Source organism: Athene cunicularia (genome assembly GCF_003259725.1).
Source record: "Athene cunicularia isolate RWA chromosome 3 unlocalized genomic scaffold, athCun1 chr3_part1, whole genome shotgun sequence".
Lineage (NCBI taxonomy): Eukaryota > Metazoa > Chordata > Aves > Strigiformes > Strigidae > Athene > Athene cunicularia.
In genome coordinates, this window is record NW_020799097.1 from 114,318,921 (window position 1) to 114,337,985 (window position 19,065).

Consider the following 19,065-nt stretch of genomic DNA (forward strand, 5'->3'; position numbering starts at 1 on the left):
CAAAAGTTTCAAGAAAGTAGTTTATATTTTTTTCCCCTACCCTGCCTTTTTTTTTTCCCCCCCTTTAAAAAAAATAGAGTGGCAAGGTAGAGGCAATACTTATACTGATGTTGTAGATTAACAAGTAAGTTTGGTTTTGGAGGAAGTAGGCTGTCGAGAATCTCTGAAACTGTAAAGGCATTTGAACCAATTTTACAGTATCTTTACAACTGCAGCACCTGAAAGGGCAGTTGCCAATTTTTGACATGCTGCAACATAAGTGGCAAGCAGTATTTGCACACCACTGCAGGGTAACTCTATGATATAAAAAACAGACCAATACTATTTTTTACAATAGTTGTAAACAAAATACAGTACTGAGTTGTCTTAGAATTGTTCCTATGGCCTTACCTGTCACTGGGATGAAGTAGAGGACTGTGGAACAGTGCCCCCCAAGACAATGCTGTTTTTGTCAGTTAGGGTTTTAAGCACAGTTGTGGCTGGTGACTGTAGGATTTTACGTGAAAGCCTCATTCTACCATCAGTTGGGTCACGTCCAAAATACTTAACCTGTTAAAAAAACAAACTACTCTAAGACTGACCAACATAAAAGAGCTGGAAATAGCATTTTCATTAAAATGTGGTGGCTTTTTTTCTTTCCAATTTCATGCTAGAAAAGTCATAAACAGTAAGTATCATTTAGCTTATATTGCTTCGTTAAATTAATGTGGTGCCCAGATAGCAAGAGTATGAAACTAAAAAAAAAAATTAATTTTAAGTGATCAGGCCTTTAACCAGCACGGAAAGAGAATGGCATATGGCAACAGATTTTCTTCATAAACAAAGTAAAAAATTTACTCAAATTCTAAAATATGAACAGCAGTTTGTTAGCATTTTCAAGTTAAAAAAAAATTACCTGAATTTCTTGTCCAACTTCTAATCCCAGGGCACTAGGATGTTTAATCTAGAACAGAGTGTTTTTATAAAAATTTATTTCAGCATGATTCATTTTGTAAGTTTAGTTACAGAAGTTCCTTCTTTTAGGGATTCTCCATGCTACACTTCAGACAGTCATAGTGGCTCAACACTACCTTACAAATAACAGGTTTATGTAACATACGAATGTTACTTAAAAAAGGGTATTGCAGATCTAAAGAATTTGGTGATGTGCATAAATAAAAGCATCAACAGCAGGACCGTAGCCAGCATATAGTTGGATTGTTTGTTGCTTTAAGTACAGGGTAAGGAAAGGTTAAACAAAAAGGTGCTGCTCATCTCACATGAGCTTTTAGCATGAAAATGGGCTCTGGAACAGCACTATGTGTGTTACCAATAATGCAGACTACGTTTAGTGAGAATTTATTAAAAAACAAATGTAAATGTCTAGTTTATACCTGTATAAGCATGTCTTACCTTTCTCTGGTCAAGTTGTGAATTATGAAGTAACACTGGTGTCATGTTAGGATACAATTTTACCATCACTCCAGAATCTCTGCAACAGAAAACAGCATGGTTAACTCAAATACACTGACTGAATTCTGTACGTATTTTACTCTGCAGATTGACCCCCCAAAGCAAGTAAACTTTTAATAAACAAGATTCTACTTCTCCCTTCTTAAAAGCCTTATATCAACCATAACACATCCACTCTTTTTTCCTTCATTGGAAGTGGATGCAAATTACTTATTTCAACACAGTATATTTCTGTAATAAGTACCATCCAAAAATGCATGTAATTTCAATCCAGTATTTGCCTTGCAAAAAAGTCAAAAAGCAAATTTCTACGAACTCCCTCTGATACAAACATGAAAAAAAGGTTTTATAACTTACAGAGACACTCTAATAACTAAACAATCAGCAAAAATTATCAGCCTTATTAAGAAACAGAATATTTCTGACAGAAAACATCAGGAATGATGCAGGTGCTAACGTCACCAGCATCAGTTTGGCATTCATAACAATCAGTTACTTTATATGATACTTAGGTATCAAGAAGACAGCTACATAAATAAATTAATTTTTACTTCAACTCCAGCACACTTTTCATACCTTACTTCAGTTATTGTGGCTGTATAAACTGCACCAAATTCCAAATTAACCTCCTGCTGTTAAGAGGGGAAAAAAAAAACAAGGGAAAACTGTAAGATACAAACTCACAAAGACAAATTGAAAAAGCTAACAAAAGTCTGTCCTTACATCATCTTTGCAGATTTCATGGATAAATTCTCTTGCTTCATGCATAGCACTAGGTGTGGGAGCAAACACAGAATATGTCTCTTCATCCAGCTGACTTACAGTCACACCTTAAAAACAGAATTTAAAGAGAGGATTTAGGTGAACATTACAGAATCCCAGAAATGCTACTGTTGCAGCAAGCAGAAAAATTATATTCAGTAAATTTAGCAAAATTATTTTCTATACACTGAGACCTGAGAGTCCTAATCATTTCAAATATCCTTCTTCAGATTAGGGATTGGACAGCTTTACATGCAGGTGAATGGAAACCATGTTACATGCATGCTTGCTGAATACCTGCACAAACTATGTGTTCCATATAGGACTGTTCCTATTTGCAAAATTACTATTATAATCTTGAATACAAGAATTTGGGTTTTATGAATGAATCTTAGCTCCTATGAATGGATTTCACAGAGATTTGTAATAAAACTACAGCTTCCATTAATAGTGGATGGACATTAAAGCATTTCAGAGCCAGAACACAGCAAGATTGTAGGGTAAAAATCTTAGCACCTCTTGACTAGTTTTCTGGCCAACAGACTGCATCGGCTTGTAACCAAGGGGAATTATGATTTTTTTCCTCCATCCCTGTCCACTGAGAAGCACTAAACAAGCTATCCAGAGCATTAAGAGTTTTAAGTACAAAGCAGCTGAAGCAGAACATCTACTTGATACTCTATAGATACCAGCCTTTTTAAAATTATTAACTTTCTAAAAGTACAAAACAAGTGAATAAGTTCTACTATATTAAGGAATAAAGGAAAGAATTCGCATTTACAAAAAAGTCATCAAAAACCACATCTGATGTAATTAATATCACAGCAGAAATTCACCTCTGCCGCTACAGGCTGACTATTGGTTGAATATTGCCATCATCTTGTTGGACAGATGGTAAGGGTGGGCTATGTCAAGTTTCACTGGTTTGAGTTGTTTGAACAAAGGTTTTTAACAGCATAGCTTCTCAGAAATACTTGACAAATTCCATTCATTCACTTCTGAGGCAAACCACACCATCAAGTTATAGGCTTAAAATGAAGTGATCTGTCAGGCTGCATTTATCTCAGCCAAAGCACCAGTTGCCCTGTTTGGAAATGGTAGCAGTAAAGACATCAACTTTGAATTTGGCACTGAAGGCCAGGCAGGACAAACCACTGTGTAAACAAATAAAATTCATTTATTCCAAGAAATACAGAAAAGTCAGCAAACTTTTATCACACTACTTACTACCTGTTTCAGCCCCAGTACAGGTCACTCCTGCAATGTGATAGCAAGGTAGATTTCTAACACATGCCAGCATGTTAACAGTGGATACAAGCTCTTCACAGAATCCTAGGAAAACAGTTGCTGAGCACCACAGAAAGAGCAACTGTATAGATTTGATCTACGCTTCAGCATATTCATGATCAGACTTGCTTGACTTCAAATCTTCCATGCCACACTATCTGTAATACCATCCCTAAATGAAGCTGTAACTGCCTCTTCTGCAAACCCTGAAAAGCACCATCACACACGCACCAAACTTCTGGGAATTCCTGCTGCAAGACAAACTTTTACAGAGAGAATCTACACAACTAAGTGTAGCTGAAGTTCACCTAGCTCTTCAAAACATCTCAAGATAGAGTACAAACTCGGTTTGTACTGAGCATTGGAATAGCTACACTTTCCAAGTCTGAAAACAAAGGCAAATACTGGTTTGTTAGTCTGCAGCAGAAAGCACAAATTAAAAATCACCTTTTTCTCTTAATAGTCTTTCCTATCTACTTATCAGGTTGTGGCTGCTGAAGCACAAAGGCCACTTTTATGGAGGTGGTCTACAGAGTGATTTGGGGAGTTTAACTTTAGCTACTTACCGCTTCTGAAAGGACATCAAGATAGCATTAAGATTCAGCAACAGCTGTGCCAGTAATACCTGTGCTACCAAGACTCACTAAAAATTCCACATCAGTAATATTCATATAGAGAAGCTAATAACACGTTAGGATAAATTATCACAGGAAGCAAGAATGTCTTACCAGTCTTTGCTTGAAGTTTTTTCAAATTATAGGCCCCAGGACCAACGAATCTTAATCTTTTTGATAATGGAACATGGATAGTTTCTGAAAGAACATTTTAAAATACTTTGAAATGCTAACTATAATAATCTTGAAAGCTATCACAAAAGTTAAGTCACATTCATTTAGATTTTAATCTTCTGTAGCTACTTGTATTATTTGCTGAACACCGATGTAATTACTTTTAATAACTAAAATAAATGAGAACATAGAATAAAAATACTTTGGTGAGTGTAAATTACCTTAAGACATACCAATACTGACATCTATATCCATTCTGACTTTGTGAATTTCACATAACTTCAGTCTAACTCTGTTTTCTGCTGTACAGTGAGAGTGCTGCCCCACATGGCAATAAAAAAACCCACAAAATTCACCTCAAACCCAAAGGAAAATAACCTCAAGAGGCGGGGGCAGAAACAACAAACATTCATTTTAAAAATGCTGTTTTAAGCAGTATCTTATTGTTAAAAAGATAACTATAGAAGATACACCTTTTAATCAACACACAACTAACATTACCTACAACTGGTCCACTTTCTTTTCTGTTAGGTCTGGGTTTTGCCAGCGTTTGGTTCATGATTTGTAAAATCTCTCTCTTCGCAGCTGTAGGAGTTAAGGGGGAAAAAGGAGGAGGAAGGAAAAAAATAAGAGTTTGGTACAAGGTTAAAATAAATTGATGCAGGTTTTGTTATAAAGTAGATCAATATCCATTCATAAAATCTGCCTCCTGCCTAACTTCAGTTACTATCAGAAATTCTCAATACATTTTGGGTAGCTCGTGTTCATTGCAGTACAACATTCTGCTCTGTGTAGACAAAACCTAGAGCCTTCAGTACATTTATTGATTTTATCCAGCCCGGAATATTACACACAGTTCTGTTCTGCTGTGTTATTTCAATAAATCAGGGTGCTGATAAGAGCAACAGGGTGTAGCTTTGATTAGTTATGATACACTGGCCTGGAACTTTAGTTGAGCTGCTTGAAGTAAAACAACACTGAATAGGAATTACTAGTTCCTATGTTTTACTAAGGGTTTTCTTACCAAAATTGTACTATTACAAGCAAGAAAAAATTTTCAACTTGAAACTAGTTAAATTACTAAAGCTTGTAGCTTCAGTTTTTCACATGGCTCAAGAGTTTAGCTGCACACATCAGAATACAGAGAGCAGTAGATTTCCAAAGTAAATGTAGCTGAACTGAAAGTAAACGGGCAGCGGTTTGCTGTTCTTTTTATAACATTATTCTGTTAGATTTTTTAAAAAGTCACACAATAGGATGCTTGTGTGTTAGTCCAAATTCATTTTGGTGTTACGGTAACACTTTACCTATTTAATGAGCAACAGATGCTCCTCCCTCTCACAACTTTCACCAAATTCAAAGCAATGCAGAGTTTCAGTGCACAAAGCTGCACTTCAGCCTTTACTGCTCATGTTATTCACAGGGTATCAAGCAGCTACATCTTAACCATGAACTCCCTGAGATGACACAGACTTTACTCAAGTTCTAAGGAGCCTCTGCTCAACAGACATTTAAAAATCGGTCTGAAGTTACTTGAAAGTTAGCTTAGAGAGTATTTTTAACAGCCCTTTTTACTGATTTATTGCATAGCAAAGAGGAAATGGGTTTTTTGTCCCAACTCACCACATATGGTTTGAATACAGCATGACAAAAATCTTACAAACTGCTTAGTAATATTGTACTTCTATCAGTCAAATCCAAAATAGTAAGTGTAAATATTTCATAACGTATTGCTCTACTTCAATATAAGTTTTCATCCCTCCCCCATTTGCTACGCCACTAACTTTTTCATTTTTTAAAACAAGTCACCCATTGTACTAAACTGGTGACCATTACTATCACACCATTTGCAGGGAGTAATATTTTGTTCTCTTCTTCTTAAGAATAACATCCAAAAGGAGCAAACAATTACACCAACACTATGTACAACAATATAAAACAAGTGTGGTGGGAAGGGCCTGGCATTGTGGCAACTGAATTCCCTCCTGACACAAAAAAATATTTTGTGTGAAGTGCCTATATTGAAGTATAATAGACAACACCCAGACCAGACTGGTTTTTTGAAGACAGCAGCTTTTTTTACACAATGAGAACAAAAAATTTATTACTTAGTCTCATAAAAGTTAGAATTTAACACCATTTATCATTCAGTATCATAAAATGGGTGCAAATACAAATATGGACCTACCTGTAGCTTGCTGAATAGCTTCCATTACAATTTTAATTGGAATTCCAGGCAGTTTTAGATCAACCTAGTATGAAAAGAGCTAAGTTAGATCAATATGAAAGAGAATGTCTTTAAAAAAATCTTTAAAGAGTCCCATTTCAGGAAGACTTAATGTTACGATACCTGCAAGGCAGTTACTCCTTTATTAGTACCTGCCATCTTGAAATCCATATCACCATAGTAATCTTCAATTCCCTACCAGCAGAGACAGAAAGAAAACAAATTGGAGGAACTTTATCCCAGTGTCAAGTCTCATTACACTGAAAGTACATTCTGTGTTTCAATAAGACAAAACATAGTTCTGCAGACTTGGAACTACTTCCATGTCTCACACATTTTTCCTTCAGCCTTATTTTGCTGTTCATGATGAACACTGTTCCTTTCTCTCCTTATAAATGAAGAGCTTTTGTGGGCTGGTTTATGAACAACAGGTCCCAAGTCGATTTTGTACTGTCAGTGGCTGCCACTGGAAGAGGCAGCAACAGCATGATAATGTGTGTTCCCCCCTGCCCCAACAACTTTGCAAAGTGCTCATTCTTCATCCAACATACTGTGTTTTTTCAGTAAATTATTCAAAAATTATTAATCTCTTTCTCCTAAGAGAAAAGACAAAATTTCACTGGAGAGAGCAAACATCAGAGTTTAAAAGAAACAAATGAGTATACAAAAAAATAAGAAACATGACTGGACGTTTCATTGAGATTTTTTGAAATAAGGCAGGAGTTTAGGAGATGAAACAGAGAAGACAAAACTTTTCAGTATTTCCAGTAATGTATGTTCCAGAATTAGGCAGGTAGAATATTACAAAAGAAGGCCATAGAGGACATTTTACAGAATTAAGCAGCAACAAAACCAACAATGCTAGAAACACTCACCAGGATGTCTGTCAGCAAACGATAGTCCTCAATATCTCCTTTTTCTAGACTGTATTTGGTAATGAGACCTACTGCTACACCTGCCACTGCACTTGATACTGGAACCCCTAATAGCGGTAAATAAAAATACATTTTTATAATCTTTTGTCATTTCCAAATCCTATTACACATGATCACATGTAATTTATCCTTTTAAGTGCCATATTTTGTACCTGCATCCATTAATGCCAAACTTCCACCACATGCAGAAGCCATTGAAGAGGACCCTAGAGTTTGAACATGGGGAAGGGGGAAAAAAAAATAATTTGTTTAACACATTTCATACTTCTGACCAAAAACTTGCTAGTGATATTCTTCAGTGAAACTTGCCTCACTGCTAGCTAGAAAATACTATACAGCAACACACACACTACAATAAATAACTGCAAATAGGAATTTTGTGTAGCATAAATATTTTTAACAAGAAATGGGCAATACAATTTGAATCTTTCATGATACCAATAAGCTCAGCAAGCATCATGATTAATATTAAATATTCTAGACAAGAAATCTGTGGGCTTTGCAGGAAGCTTGCAAATGGGACTCCTTCCCTTTCTTCAGTAACCCCTTCTCCCAGCCACCTAATCTCACCACAGTGCTAGGAAATAAGAGGTGGACCTCAGGGAGCTTCCTGCAGCACAGGGGAATCTACAGAAAGGTGAAATGGATAGTTCTCCCCCCAAACCAGGCACATGGGAAACAACCAATACAGACAGCCAGGAGAAGCCACCTCCAAGTCAGTGAGGGTAGCAGCTGTGAATAAACACTGAAGGATTAGTCCAATACATGCTGATTTACTTTCCTCACTTGTAGCATAAAAATTCTCATACTGATACTGTCCCATTACAGAAACTGAAAGAAAGGTCCATTGTTTGTGACCATATACACCCTCTTTTTCAAGTACTTCAGGCAACAGAGCTATCAAGATTAAGAAGGTTAAAAGTGAAATAATCTATTACCTAAAATGCCTAGAACTCAAGTTACCCAAACTTGAGCTTTTTTAAGAACCAAATTTAGTCCCTAACACTTGGTTAAAAAGAACAGGATCATAATACCATTTGACTCCAAGACTTCAGAAGTAACTCGTATAGTGAATGGGAAATCCTGGGGAATGACTGGTTTCAAAGCTCTTTCTGCAAGTGCACCTGTTTAAAAGAAAAACACCAAATGATCCATAAATGAAAACAATCAGACAACATATTAAAACTTACAGCATGGGACTTCTCTGGTCTGAACTTACCATGACCAAGTTCTCTTCTGTTCATACCAGTAACTTTGCCAATCTCATTAGTTGCATAAGGAGGGAACTAGGAAGTAAAAACATGTACAGAAAATTAACTAATATTTTTTCACCATTTCAAAAATATAAACTTAGAAAAAAATTCTTTGAATTTTTTGTGCACCTCAAGGGTAAAAACAAATTAAAAAAAAAAAAAAATCAAACTGTCACATGACTTTATCAGTCAGTTTGCAAACCAGGACCAGTTTAGGTAGTGTTTAGTAGGTGTCTTCACTTTCACAAAACGGAATAAAGCAGTCCCAAGGTAGTTGAAAAACAAAACAACAAGCTTAGTCCAATTAAACTTGTCAAACAACGTATCAGAAGTCTTGTTTCTGTCATACAGATAATGGAACCAGATATGGTTGTTGCCTGCATGAAATCCTCTGGGCAAGTTCCAAAGGCTGAGAGAGATCCAAGAAGTAAAGCATTTATTTACTACTGGTGTAGTATGTCAGCTGAACATATTAATAGAGCTTACTAAAAATAATCGAGCAGGCTAATCCTGCTTTCAGTAATAATCCATTCTTAGGGAGCTAATCTAATGTTAAGATATTATAAAGGCTGTATAAAATGGCAATTGCCAAATTATCTACTGCTTTTTAGGAAACAAGCACTTTTGTTCATAAACTGCAGAAGAAGTTCACATAGGAATTATAATTAATAAATTTTAGCAAATCTAGAGATAATTTATATCCTTGGAAGTGATCAATTTCACCTTTAAAAGCAAGACTTGAAGCCCTTCTGTGAATCACACAAAAGGCTGTGACACAGTAAAACACTCACCTCATAATGCAGCATGAAGTTTTTGTCTTTTATTCCACTATTAATTAAAAAAAAGACCATATCAAAAAAAGATCAACCAAACATGTCTTACATACAATAGGCAATACATAAGATTATATTCAATTATATTCATAATATATTCAATCAATACATAAGATTATATTCAATTAAAGGGTCTGCTTACAAACAGACTCTGCAAAACCAACAAATCAATAGATTGGATCATCACTCATTTTTCCTAAGGGTTTCTAAGTAGGAAACAAATTAAAAGGCATAGTCTACAAAAAAACTCATGTGTTAATCATCATCATTAAAACTGATTCTCTAGCTGTTTAGAGTAGAATAGGCCCTATCAGTTCCTTATGCTGGTTTCTGTGTGTCTGATGGAATATAAAAAAATAAGTTAAATGAAACTTCAAGTACATCATCATCTGTGCACGTTGCAGTAAGGACTCAGAAACATAAGCACTCAAGGAAAATGGAAAGTCTCTGTAACCACAAAATAACTTGATTAAATAAAAAAAAAAATCTCCGCTCAAAAAAGTTACTGAAGTACCACAAAACTTGAGGCTTAGCAATAAACACAGAAATAGCTAATCTATAAAGAAAGTTGCTTCAGGTCAAGGCTTGCCTGTAGTTTCGTACAGAGGCAATTCAATTCATGAAGCAATCTAGTGACTGCTAATTAAAACCCATTATTTAGCACAAACTCATTTCCAAGAACACCAAAATTGCAGAATATGGACAAAGACCTCTAGGCCAAAAACTGTAACTAAAGCAAAGCTGACATACTAAAACCTAAAAGCTCCCACCCTGATGGGTGGAGATCACTGAAATGCAGTTTTAAAGGGAATAAGTTTCCCCTCACCAACAAATTAATCTTCGGCAATAAAACGTCAAGGGCACAAGGACTTGCTTGCTGCTTCAAAGTTCAATTTGCTTTACTTCATTAAAGAACACCACAAATGTTTTCACCCTCTGAACTTTTGTATTTTGAGAAAGAATATCTAGATAGGTTGATTCAGTTGGGGAACCATATCCTTCCAATTATCTACTTTTTAATTTTTTCCCCATTTGAACCTAACTTGACAAACAGAGCAGCAATTCATGGGCTACACACATCCAACCTGTTAAGCAAAACTTCAAAACTTGTGAGAAATAGCTTAAATTAGTAGAATAAGTACCAAATTCCAAGTGTGATGATGAATACTTGGAACAAAAAGAGACTCAGCTTTTATCAATCATTTCTTTTCCAGAGACTTGCTACATGGACAGAGTTTTCCAGATTCAAGAGAAATTTGCTCTTCTCTTGCTCTCAAAACCACTGGATGTTACTTGTAACACTCTTCAATTTGAAATGTGTGTCTATGGAATTAATGCCACCTTAACAAAAACCAGCTGCCAAGATCTCTTAAAAATAGGCCACTTCAAAGTCTGATTTTACACATTTTTCAGTCCTAATTAATACATATATAAATGTTGACGTTGAAGAAACTTTCATCAGATGTGCTTAAACGCTCATCCTCTTTTATTACCAGTGACAAAACACCAAAGATAAACATACCTCACCGCTGTTGAGATAAGATCAGATTTTACACTTGATTCTAGAGAGTCAAATGTAACTGTACAGAGAACCTAGAATAAAAAGAAAGAGGGTGTTCTGCTTAGCGGGATAAGAGAGGAAAACACTGAGGAGTAAATCACTGTTTGCAACTAATCCATGTACCCTGTAATAAGTCAGATCAATGGCTGACAGTCTTCTAGGAAAACTAACTATAAAAATACAGGAGACCAAGTCTCACATAAAATCTTAACTCAATCCACCCAACATCTGAAACTTCAACAAAATGAGAAAAAAAACAATTCTCTAAGTGGTTTTTTTTGACAATTTCCCTATTTATTCCAGGTTACATACGAAGCTTGTCTTAAAAGATTTCTCATAACTCAGACACCCACTTTTCTAAAAATTAACAGCGTTATATTTTATATGAAAAGCTTGTTTCAAAAAACACATTTAACATAGAAGTCTACATTATGGGGTGAAAGAGACATGATTTTGGATTTATCTTATTAACAACCAATTCTACTTTAAGTCACATTGAATTGGAAAGCTTTCTCCTCATACCACCTCCCTGTAAGACAAAACCCAACCAACCAAAAATTCTCCAAATCTGCCAACCTGAAAAAGAAGATTCCTAATAACATCTAACCTGAGTTACTAAACATTCTTCAAAAAGTCTGAACACAATAATCCTTACCAGACTCCTTATGGGCACATATGCTTACAATTTTATCCCAACATCTGTATTGTTCATATAGCAAGGAACCAAGTTTGTCTACTGTCTTAATGGATTCAGATATATTTTAATTATATCTAAACTCTTTACTAGTTATTACTATTTGAATGGGGGAAAAAAAGGAACCTTTGCATTAAGATGAAAGATACAAGTACTTCAATTTTTAATAATTTATAATTTCTGATGTTTAAAGATACTACCTGTGTTTGACCTCTCTGAAATAAGGCTGATCCGTGAAGCATTTTAAACATGTTTACTTCACATTTAATATCTCTGAGGGAAGTCAAGTCTCTCCCGTCACACCTAAAGTTACAAGCAGAAATGATAAGTCTTGGATAAGATGTTGGCAGAATTATTATTTATTAGGAGTTTTGTATATTTACCTTTTATATTCATTCAGAACAAGATTTCTAAAAATATCCTTTGAAACTACACTGAAAGATTCCATGATTTCATAAGGCTCAGCCTCTGGAAATTTTTCTGGGTAGAAAAAAGAAATTGCATCTGAAGTTGGAAAGTTAATTCCACAGAACTTTAACAAAAATAGCTTAGCTAACAAGGACCACACTATAATTCTAAGTAGTGCTAGCTCTGTTTAAGCATTCTCTAACTATTAAGAAAGCAGAAAATAATACCTTTCAGCTGTTCTTCTGTTTCAAGCCTTATTTTGTTAATTGCTTCATCTCTAGAAATCTAGAACACAGGATTTGCAACCAGTTAACTCTACAAGGCAGAATAACAAAAGAGGTTTGGGTTGCTGGGTTTTTATCTGATTTAAAGTTCTGTAAAACTCAAGGAATAGGGAAGAGGATTCTCACAGAAATTCAAAGATCAGTAATGTACTGCCAACAAATATTCTGGTAGATAAGAATTTATAGAACAATTTATTATTACTACTGCAAATATATGCAGAGGACAAGAAGGAGCTTCTACAAACATTAAAGAAACTTGATCTTACTAAAAATTTTATTATTATATTAATTTTAAAATAATTATATCATACTTTGATTACTTACTTTGTCATGGCTAGAATCTGTGAAGACCGCATAGATCTTGTTAAAAGCAAGTCTTTTGGAAGAAAAGAAAGAACTTTTGAAAGAACAGCTTAAAAACCACCTATATAATTAGTTTCTTTCAAGAAATCAACATTTCTTTTTATTAGCAATAGGAAAGCACCATCATAAACCTTACTAGCTCCAGCTGTCCTTTCTGTCTCCTCTCCTGCCACCTCTCTGAAATTAGCTATCACTTCCACAGCAAGGCTCATACAGACCAACACCCTGGCTCCTCTCACCACCATTCCACGAGAACAGCATATTAACTTAAAACACTTCACAGGGTTTTCAGAGTATTTGGTTTACTCTGTCCTTCTTACTACCTGTAAGACAAGACAGCTGAAGGCCATGTTCCTAAGGTTCTCTGGAAAACACAGCGAGTAATTCTGAACATTCAAGACACACTATTCTGTCAAGCAAAACCCCCAAACTATCCCATCAGAGACCATCAAATTAAATGATGGTTAAATAAGCATTTTGAGTCACCTAACAGAATTTAAATCAGATTTATTTGTTCTGAACTTACTTCTTTGCACACTCCACAATCTCTTCTGGAGCAACAAACAACTTCTGAACAGTTCTCTTGGCAACACCCTGTTGTTTCACTAGTTGTCGAATTCCCTGAATTATTTCCTGGGTATGCTTCATCCCTACTTTGATGGCATGACAGAAGTCTTGTTGCAATATATTCTCTGCAGTTGCTTCCAACATAACTATCAAGGGAAAGTGGAAAGTTAGGTAAATAACTATTTTATTGTTCAACAGCAATCTAACTCAAAATGAGCAAATAAAGATTAAGCTACACAAATACAATGGAATTTACTTAGACTAGCCAGAATATATGTAACCTATTACCATTGTTTATTCCTACCATTGTGTAAAAATACAAGTTTTAAAGATTAGAAAAATATCTGTGAAAAGGCACCTACTTGATTTTCCAACACTCAACAGATACTGATAATTAACCTACTTACCAACTTGATTTTGTGGAGCTCCAGCAACAACTAAGTTTAAAGCACTAGAAGACATCTGTTTTCGAGTTGGATTGATTATAGTTTCTCCATCAACCAGTCCTACCCTTACTGCACCTAGAATGAAACTCCAGAAAATTATTATTATTATTATAATAAGGAAGTTCCTTAAGGCATCATTTTACTTTGAAAATCATACATCTAAAACCAATAATTAAAGCTATGGACTAATTTTAAAATGTTAGCTATATATTAAATCCAAATCTGTGGAGCAAAATTATCTTTCTTGATTTTCTTTTGGGTAGTGTTACTAGGCAGGGGATATAATGCCAAGTAGCATTACACACAACACTGGAAGTCTATTTGTTTTTTTTCCAGTCATTTCAGCACATATTTTCTAGAAAAACAGGCAGGTGAAAGGAAAACACAGCTAAATATTTCTTCTTGGCTAGATCATTTCTCTTCCCAAAAAGTATTCCCAAGGAAATAAAGGTCTTCTGAGTTCCTGTAGGAAAAGTATTCTTATCCAGCTATTTTCTAAACAATGTTTTTCAAGACTCAGTTTCTCTGAAGAAAAAAAAAAAAAGTTCTTGGTCTATATACTATACTGGTTTTGGATTATAAATCCTTCCAGAGGTATATTTAGTCCGGGAAAAATAATGCACTGAAGTGCAATAATCCTATCCATTTTAAAACTATTTTCAATACTTGAAACAAAAGACAGTGGACTTCAGATTCAGATTCTTGTTAAGAAAGCATGAACTGTGGTCCATTATGTCCAAATCATCCATCATTTCAAATTATTTACTTACCAATAGGACCATTCCATGGGATATCAGATAATGCAAGTGCTGCAGAAGCTAGAGTGAAGAGATAAAAACTTGTATTAGAAAAACTGGATCACATTAAAATCACACACAAGCAGTAATTTTTAACAGTTCTCTTACCTCCATTAATTGCCAGAACATCAGGATCATTGATGCCATCTACTGCTAAAAGATTACAAAGGATCTGGCATAAAAGACAATGAATAATTTTGACCTATATATTTTTATTAGCTGTAAATACAAAGCTAAAGACAATAAAACAAAATATTCCACATCTTTACACCAACTTGTATTACAAATGAAAATTTATTCAGGTATTTAAACTAGAAAGCTCACAAAATCCCCACTGATGTATAAAATTGTATCATAGTATAAAATATAAGCCTTTCTTTCCTTTGTTATGTAGATGATACTGGAATTTTGTTCCTGTATCTCTTCATTAAAATTTAGAAACTAGCATGTAATAAAAATAATTGAAGACAAAGAGACGACAAACTAAAAAGCAGAAAAACACTATTAGACTGTTTTACAGAGTGTAAACCAATCCTCGATGATAATAAAAATTTATTTTCTTAAAACAACTATATCATGTGAATGCCTATATCATGTGAAATTTTCATTGGACATACTTAAGTTACACATTCTGAAGGTCACTATAGTTAAGGACAGGGAGCATGACCTACCTGTGTATCATAGAAGTAGCCTACTGGAAAGAGTGGTCTGATTGACCGATCTGCAAAAGAAATAGTCAAAGTCTAAGAAGTATTTGGTTTTCAGCAGTTAGTATTGTCTGTAATAACCCCACAAGGAACTGACAAAATTTTTTGGGGGGGTCTTTCATTTAAACCAACAAAAAAGGCAGAGTGCCCAGAAGGAAATTTAGCATGACATATAATCAACTCCAAAATTTCAATAGCACCCAGTACAATAAGAGATATTTGGGTGAGCATATCTGCTGTCGGGTAACACAAGATACAACCACTGAAAAAAGTCTTTTGTGCTTTAGGATCCAAATAATCTATTACATAGTATTTCACCAGAAATATCTTCAATGAAGGGACATAGTCCTCAAAGAAAGAAAAGCAACAGAAGCATGTATGTTCAAAATCTTGCATTATTTCCATGATGCATAAAATCATAAAATGGTTTGGGTTGTAAGAGACCTTTAAAGGTCACTGTAGTCCAAGCACCCTGCAATGAGCAGGCACATGTTCAATGATTTCCTATTATTTATTTCAGTCTCAGGTGTCTAGGACTCTGTGGAATAGCATAGACCTTATAGGCTGCTCCTTCTCCTAATTATTTTTATTGACATCTTAAGATGCTGATGTACTTGACATCAGTTTGATATAAAAGTTGAATTTCAAGGCACTATCTTATACATGAATGGACATAACCATGATGGAGATTACTTTTCAAACAAGATCAACAATTTAGCTTGGTTGGCTCTTCCACCTCCCCAGAGAGATGTCTGACTGCAGGGGTAACATCTCTGCACTTCGGATGAGATCTTACATACTATACAATATGTATACCTACATACAATAATATCAACAAAGGTGACAACAAGATTTTTTCAAGATCCAGGCTTATATATAAAGGCATACACAAACAGCCCCAGTTGATAGACTGTTTTAAAAATCAGTACTGATATACAAGAATCTACAAATTTGTTTTCTTCTGACATTACTGCAGAAACAACTCTGCAAACAGCAGTTATAAATTACTATCTTTTCAAACATTCATGAGGATATTACATGTGTAAAATATATTGTGTTTCTGCCTACCTATTACTCTACTTGTCAGAATTTCTTTATCAGTGGAACCAAGTTCTCTTCTTAGATAGTTTGTTGGAATTCTTCCTGCTGCAGCAGCTTTCTGACGATAGTCAACCTTTTAAAAACAAAACAGAGATTCCTAAAGACAATGGATTACTTAGAGCCACAGAAACATTCATGTTAGAAGGGAACCTCAGAAGGTTTATAACCCAATCTCCTGCTCAGAGGAAGGCCAGCTGTGAATTCAAGTGACATTATTCAAGGCTTTGTCTTGATGCTCAGATGAACCTGAGACGGGGAGTCTAAACAATCTTAGATTAATGTGCAAGACTTGCGCAAAAACAAAAGGAGGCGTATGGGGCTGTTCGCAAAGACATACCAGGTGCCAATAACGTTGCTAGACTACAATCTCCTAGCTCGAAGAGAAGTCTCCGAAGTTGTGGGTATCAGCAACAGATTACCCCAAACACCAGCACAAAGTGGCCTGGCAGTCTGGTCAGAAGCCAGAGAACAACTGAGGCTGCGCAGAGCGACAGGGTGAAAAGTTCATCAGCGAGGAAGAAGAGGTACTTCATCTATACAACCCTTGCCCAGAAATTTGCGACCCCCTGCCTGGAACTTGAAGAGCTCATCACGCAGGTGCAAGGGGAGGAGACCTAATTACCATGAGAAGCGAGGGGAGGCGGGGTAGACTATGTATATGTATAGGCGTTCTATGAATATGCACTATTTTGTAACATATAAGCCAGACAGGAGTTACAAACGGCGCGCATGTTTGTGGCGGAGCAATCCCCCATGCGCCCAGCACTGAATAAACATACCTACTTTACAACTCCAGAATTGTAGAGTCTTATCTCCGCAAGACAGACCCTCCCACTCCATCATATATGGACTGCCCAGCCAGTCAGTGCCCAGCCTGAACTGTTGCAGGGCATTAGGGCAACTCAAGCTCAGGGCTCTGTGTTTGTCTTTATAGAATTTTATAAGATGTCCATCAGCCCATTCCTCCAGCCTCTGGACCCTCCACATGGCAGCCCTGATTCTCAGCATATCATCTGAACCCCCTCAGTTTGGTATCATCTGCAAACTTGAGCAGGAATTCCAGGTCACTGATACAAGCATGAAATAAGATGTGTTCCAGGAGAGACCCTTGAGGAACTCACTATTATTCAATCTGAAAGCAGAACACGTGTCATTAACCTTCAATACTCACAGCCTCGTAATCCAACCAGTTTTCCACCCAAAGTATTATGTCTGGACTTGGGTATTGTGGTAGACAAAGTTCACCAGGTCTTGTGGAAGGCCTTGCTAAAGTCAAGGTAGACAACATCCAGCACGCATCCCTCAGCCATAGATCTACTCAGTTTATCACAGACTGCTGTTCTGAAGTCCAGAGTCTACAGTCCTGACTCCCCCCAGCATCTTGAACTGCACTATTTACTGATTACTACTACCACCACTGATTATCACAAAATTAATTTTGTCATTAGTACTTACCACTAATGGCATAAACTGAGATGCAGAAGGCTTTGTTTTACTGACTGCTGTGACCATCACTGCTGTGTCACCTAGCTGGATTAAGCAAAAATAATAAATTGAAGTTACCTGCAACCAAAATATCATCTGAAGTCCTAAACATATTCACAAACTAAAACTCCACAAGAGCCTTTACAGGAAACTACATAAACCCATGCTTTGCACCATTATTTTTGCTTTTCAAAGAAAATTTCCTCTTACGGAACACATCTGTACATTCATTAGGGACTAAAGTGCCACTCGAGGCTCTGATGTCCTAACAATGAATGCTCAGATCCAGAAATTTTGAAGTTGCACAAGTTTTAACTTTTTTTTTACCTGAACAACAGCTGATCCATCAGCAAACCTAGCAAGTTTCCCAGAAGACAGCTCCATCTTCCTATTAGAAAGAAATAATCTGTTACTCATGGTAAATTCAGATAACTTTTCCAGTAACTTCTGTGTTCATTTACAGCACCAACTGTACTGAATGTACACTACACTTCATATTAAGACAAAAATCATCATTAGGTATGGAAATTTAAACTCCGACCAAAAGCCACCAAATGCCCTTAAGTTCAATAAGGTTTTGCCTCAAATGTCCTACTTCTTTCACCTCAAAGCAAAGGCTTGCAGCCATACCGCATGTCACCAAAAGCTACCTATCTGGCTTAGAGACAAAATGCTCAGTTCACCCTGGAAGATGAATCACCCACTTCAAGTCAGGTTTTAGTCTTGCCCCTAGGAAACGCCGGTATACACCTGCTGTACCCTGACAAGCAGAGGGGAGCTGCTTTCACACCCACAAAACACCTTTTCCCACCACAGCTACAGAACATTTTCTCTTCCGTTGAGGAAAAAGGAGGAAATACAGCGGCTCTTGACCCCCTGGGTGAGGAACGGCCCGCAGGAGCGGCGGCGGCAGTTTCTCCTCACGTTTGTTTAACCCGCCAACCCCCACAGCTCTTTCCACTAACTCCGGGGCCGAGTCCGCCGGGCCCCTGCCCAGAGCCGCTACCGAAAGCCGCGGCCGAGGCGGAGTGAGCAGGGAGACACCCGCACGCCGCCCCGCTGCTCCCCCACAGCCCCTCACCTGCCCCCCACCTCCACCGTCACGGGCCGGCAGG

General features: G+C 36.4%; 1 protein-coding gene across 1 annotated transcript; it reads right to left on the reverse strand.

Moving 5' to 3' along the window:
* Positions 1-389: 389 nt before the first annotated feature.
* On the reverse strand, positions 390-19,059 carry PNPT1 (polyribonucleotide nucleotidyltransferase 1). The gene is made up of 28 exons (XM_026845811.1): positions 19,032-19,059; positions 18,278-18,338; positions 17,921-17,995; positions 16,433-16,538; positions 15,329-15,378; positions 14,766-14,829; positions 14,631-14,678; positions 13,822-13,935; positions 13,374-13,560; positions 12,809-12,860; positions 12,428-12,485; positions 12,176-12,272; positions 11,993-12,095; positions 11,060-11,130; positions 9,496-9,532; positions 8,671-8,737; positions 8,486-8,575; positions 7,604-7,657; positions 7,392-7,498; positions 6,640-6,711; positions 6,478-6,541; positions 4,791-4,874; positions 4,230-4,313; positions 2,176-2,282; positions 2,029-2,084; positions 1,393-1,471; positions 896-943; positions 390-549 (listed from the first exon to the last, which is right to left on the reverse strand). Exons 2-28 carry the CDS (start codon positions 18,332-18,334, stop codon positions 394-396), a joined length of 2,187 nt encoding a protein of 728 aa, XP_026701612.1. The 5' UTR covers positions 18,335-18,338; positions 19,032-19,059; the 3' UTR covers positions 390-393.
* Positions 19,060-19,065: the final 6 nt, after the last annotated feature.

Coding starts and splice junctions, on each gene's coding strand:
- PNPT1 (XM_026845811.1), bottom strand. CDS start 18,334: ATGGAGCTGTCTTCTGGGAAACTTGCTAGGTTTGCTGATGGATCAGCT. Junction 13,936..14,630: donor CCCATGGAATGGTCCTATTG/GTAAGTAAATAA, acceptor GTTTCATTCTAG/GTGCAGTAAGGGTAGGACTG. Junction 12,096..12,175: donor GTTCTGAATGAATATAAAAG/GTAAATATACAA, acceptor TTGTAACTTTAG/GTGTGACGGGAGAGACTTGA.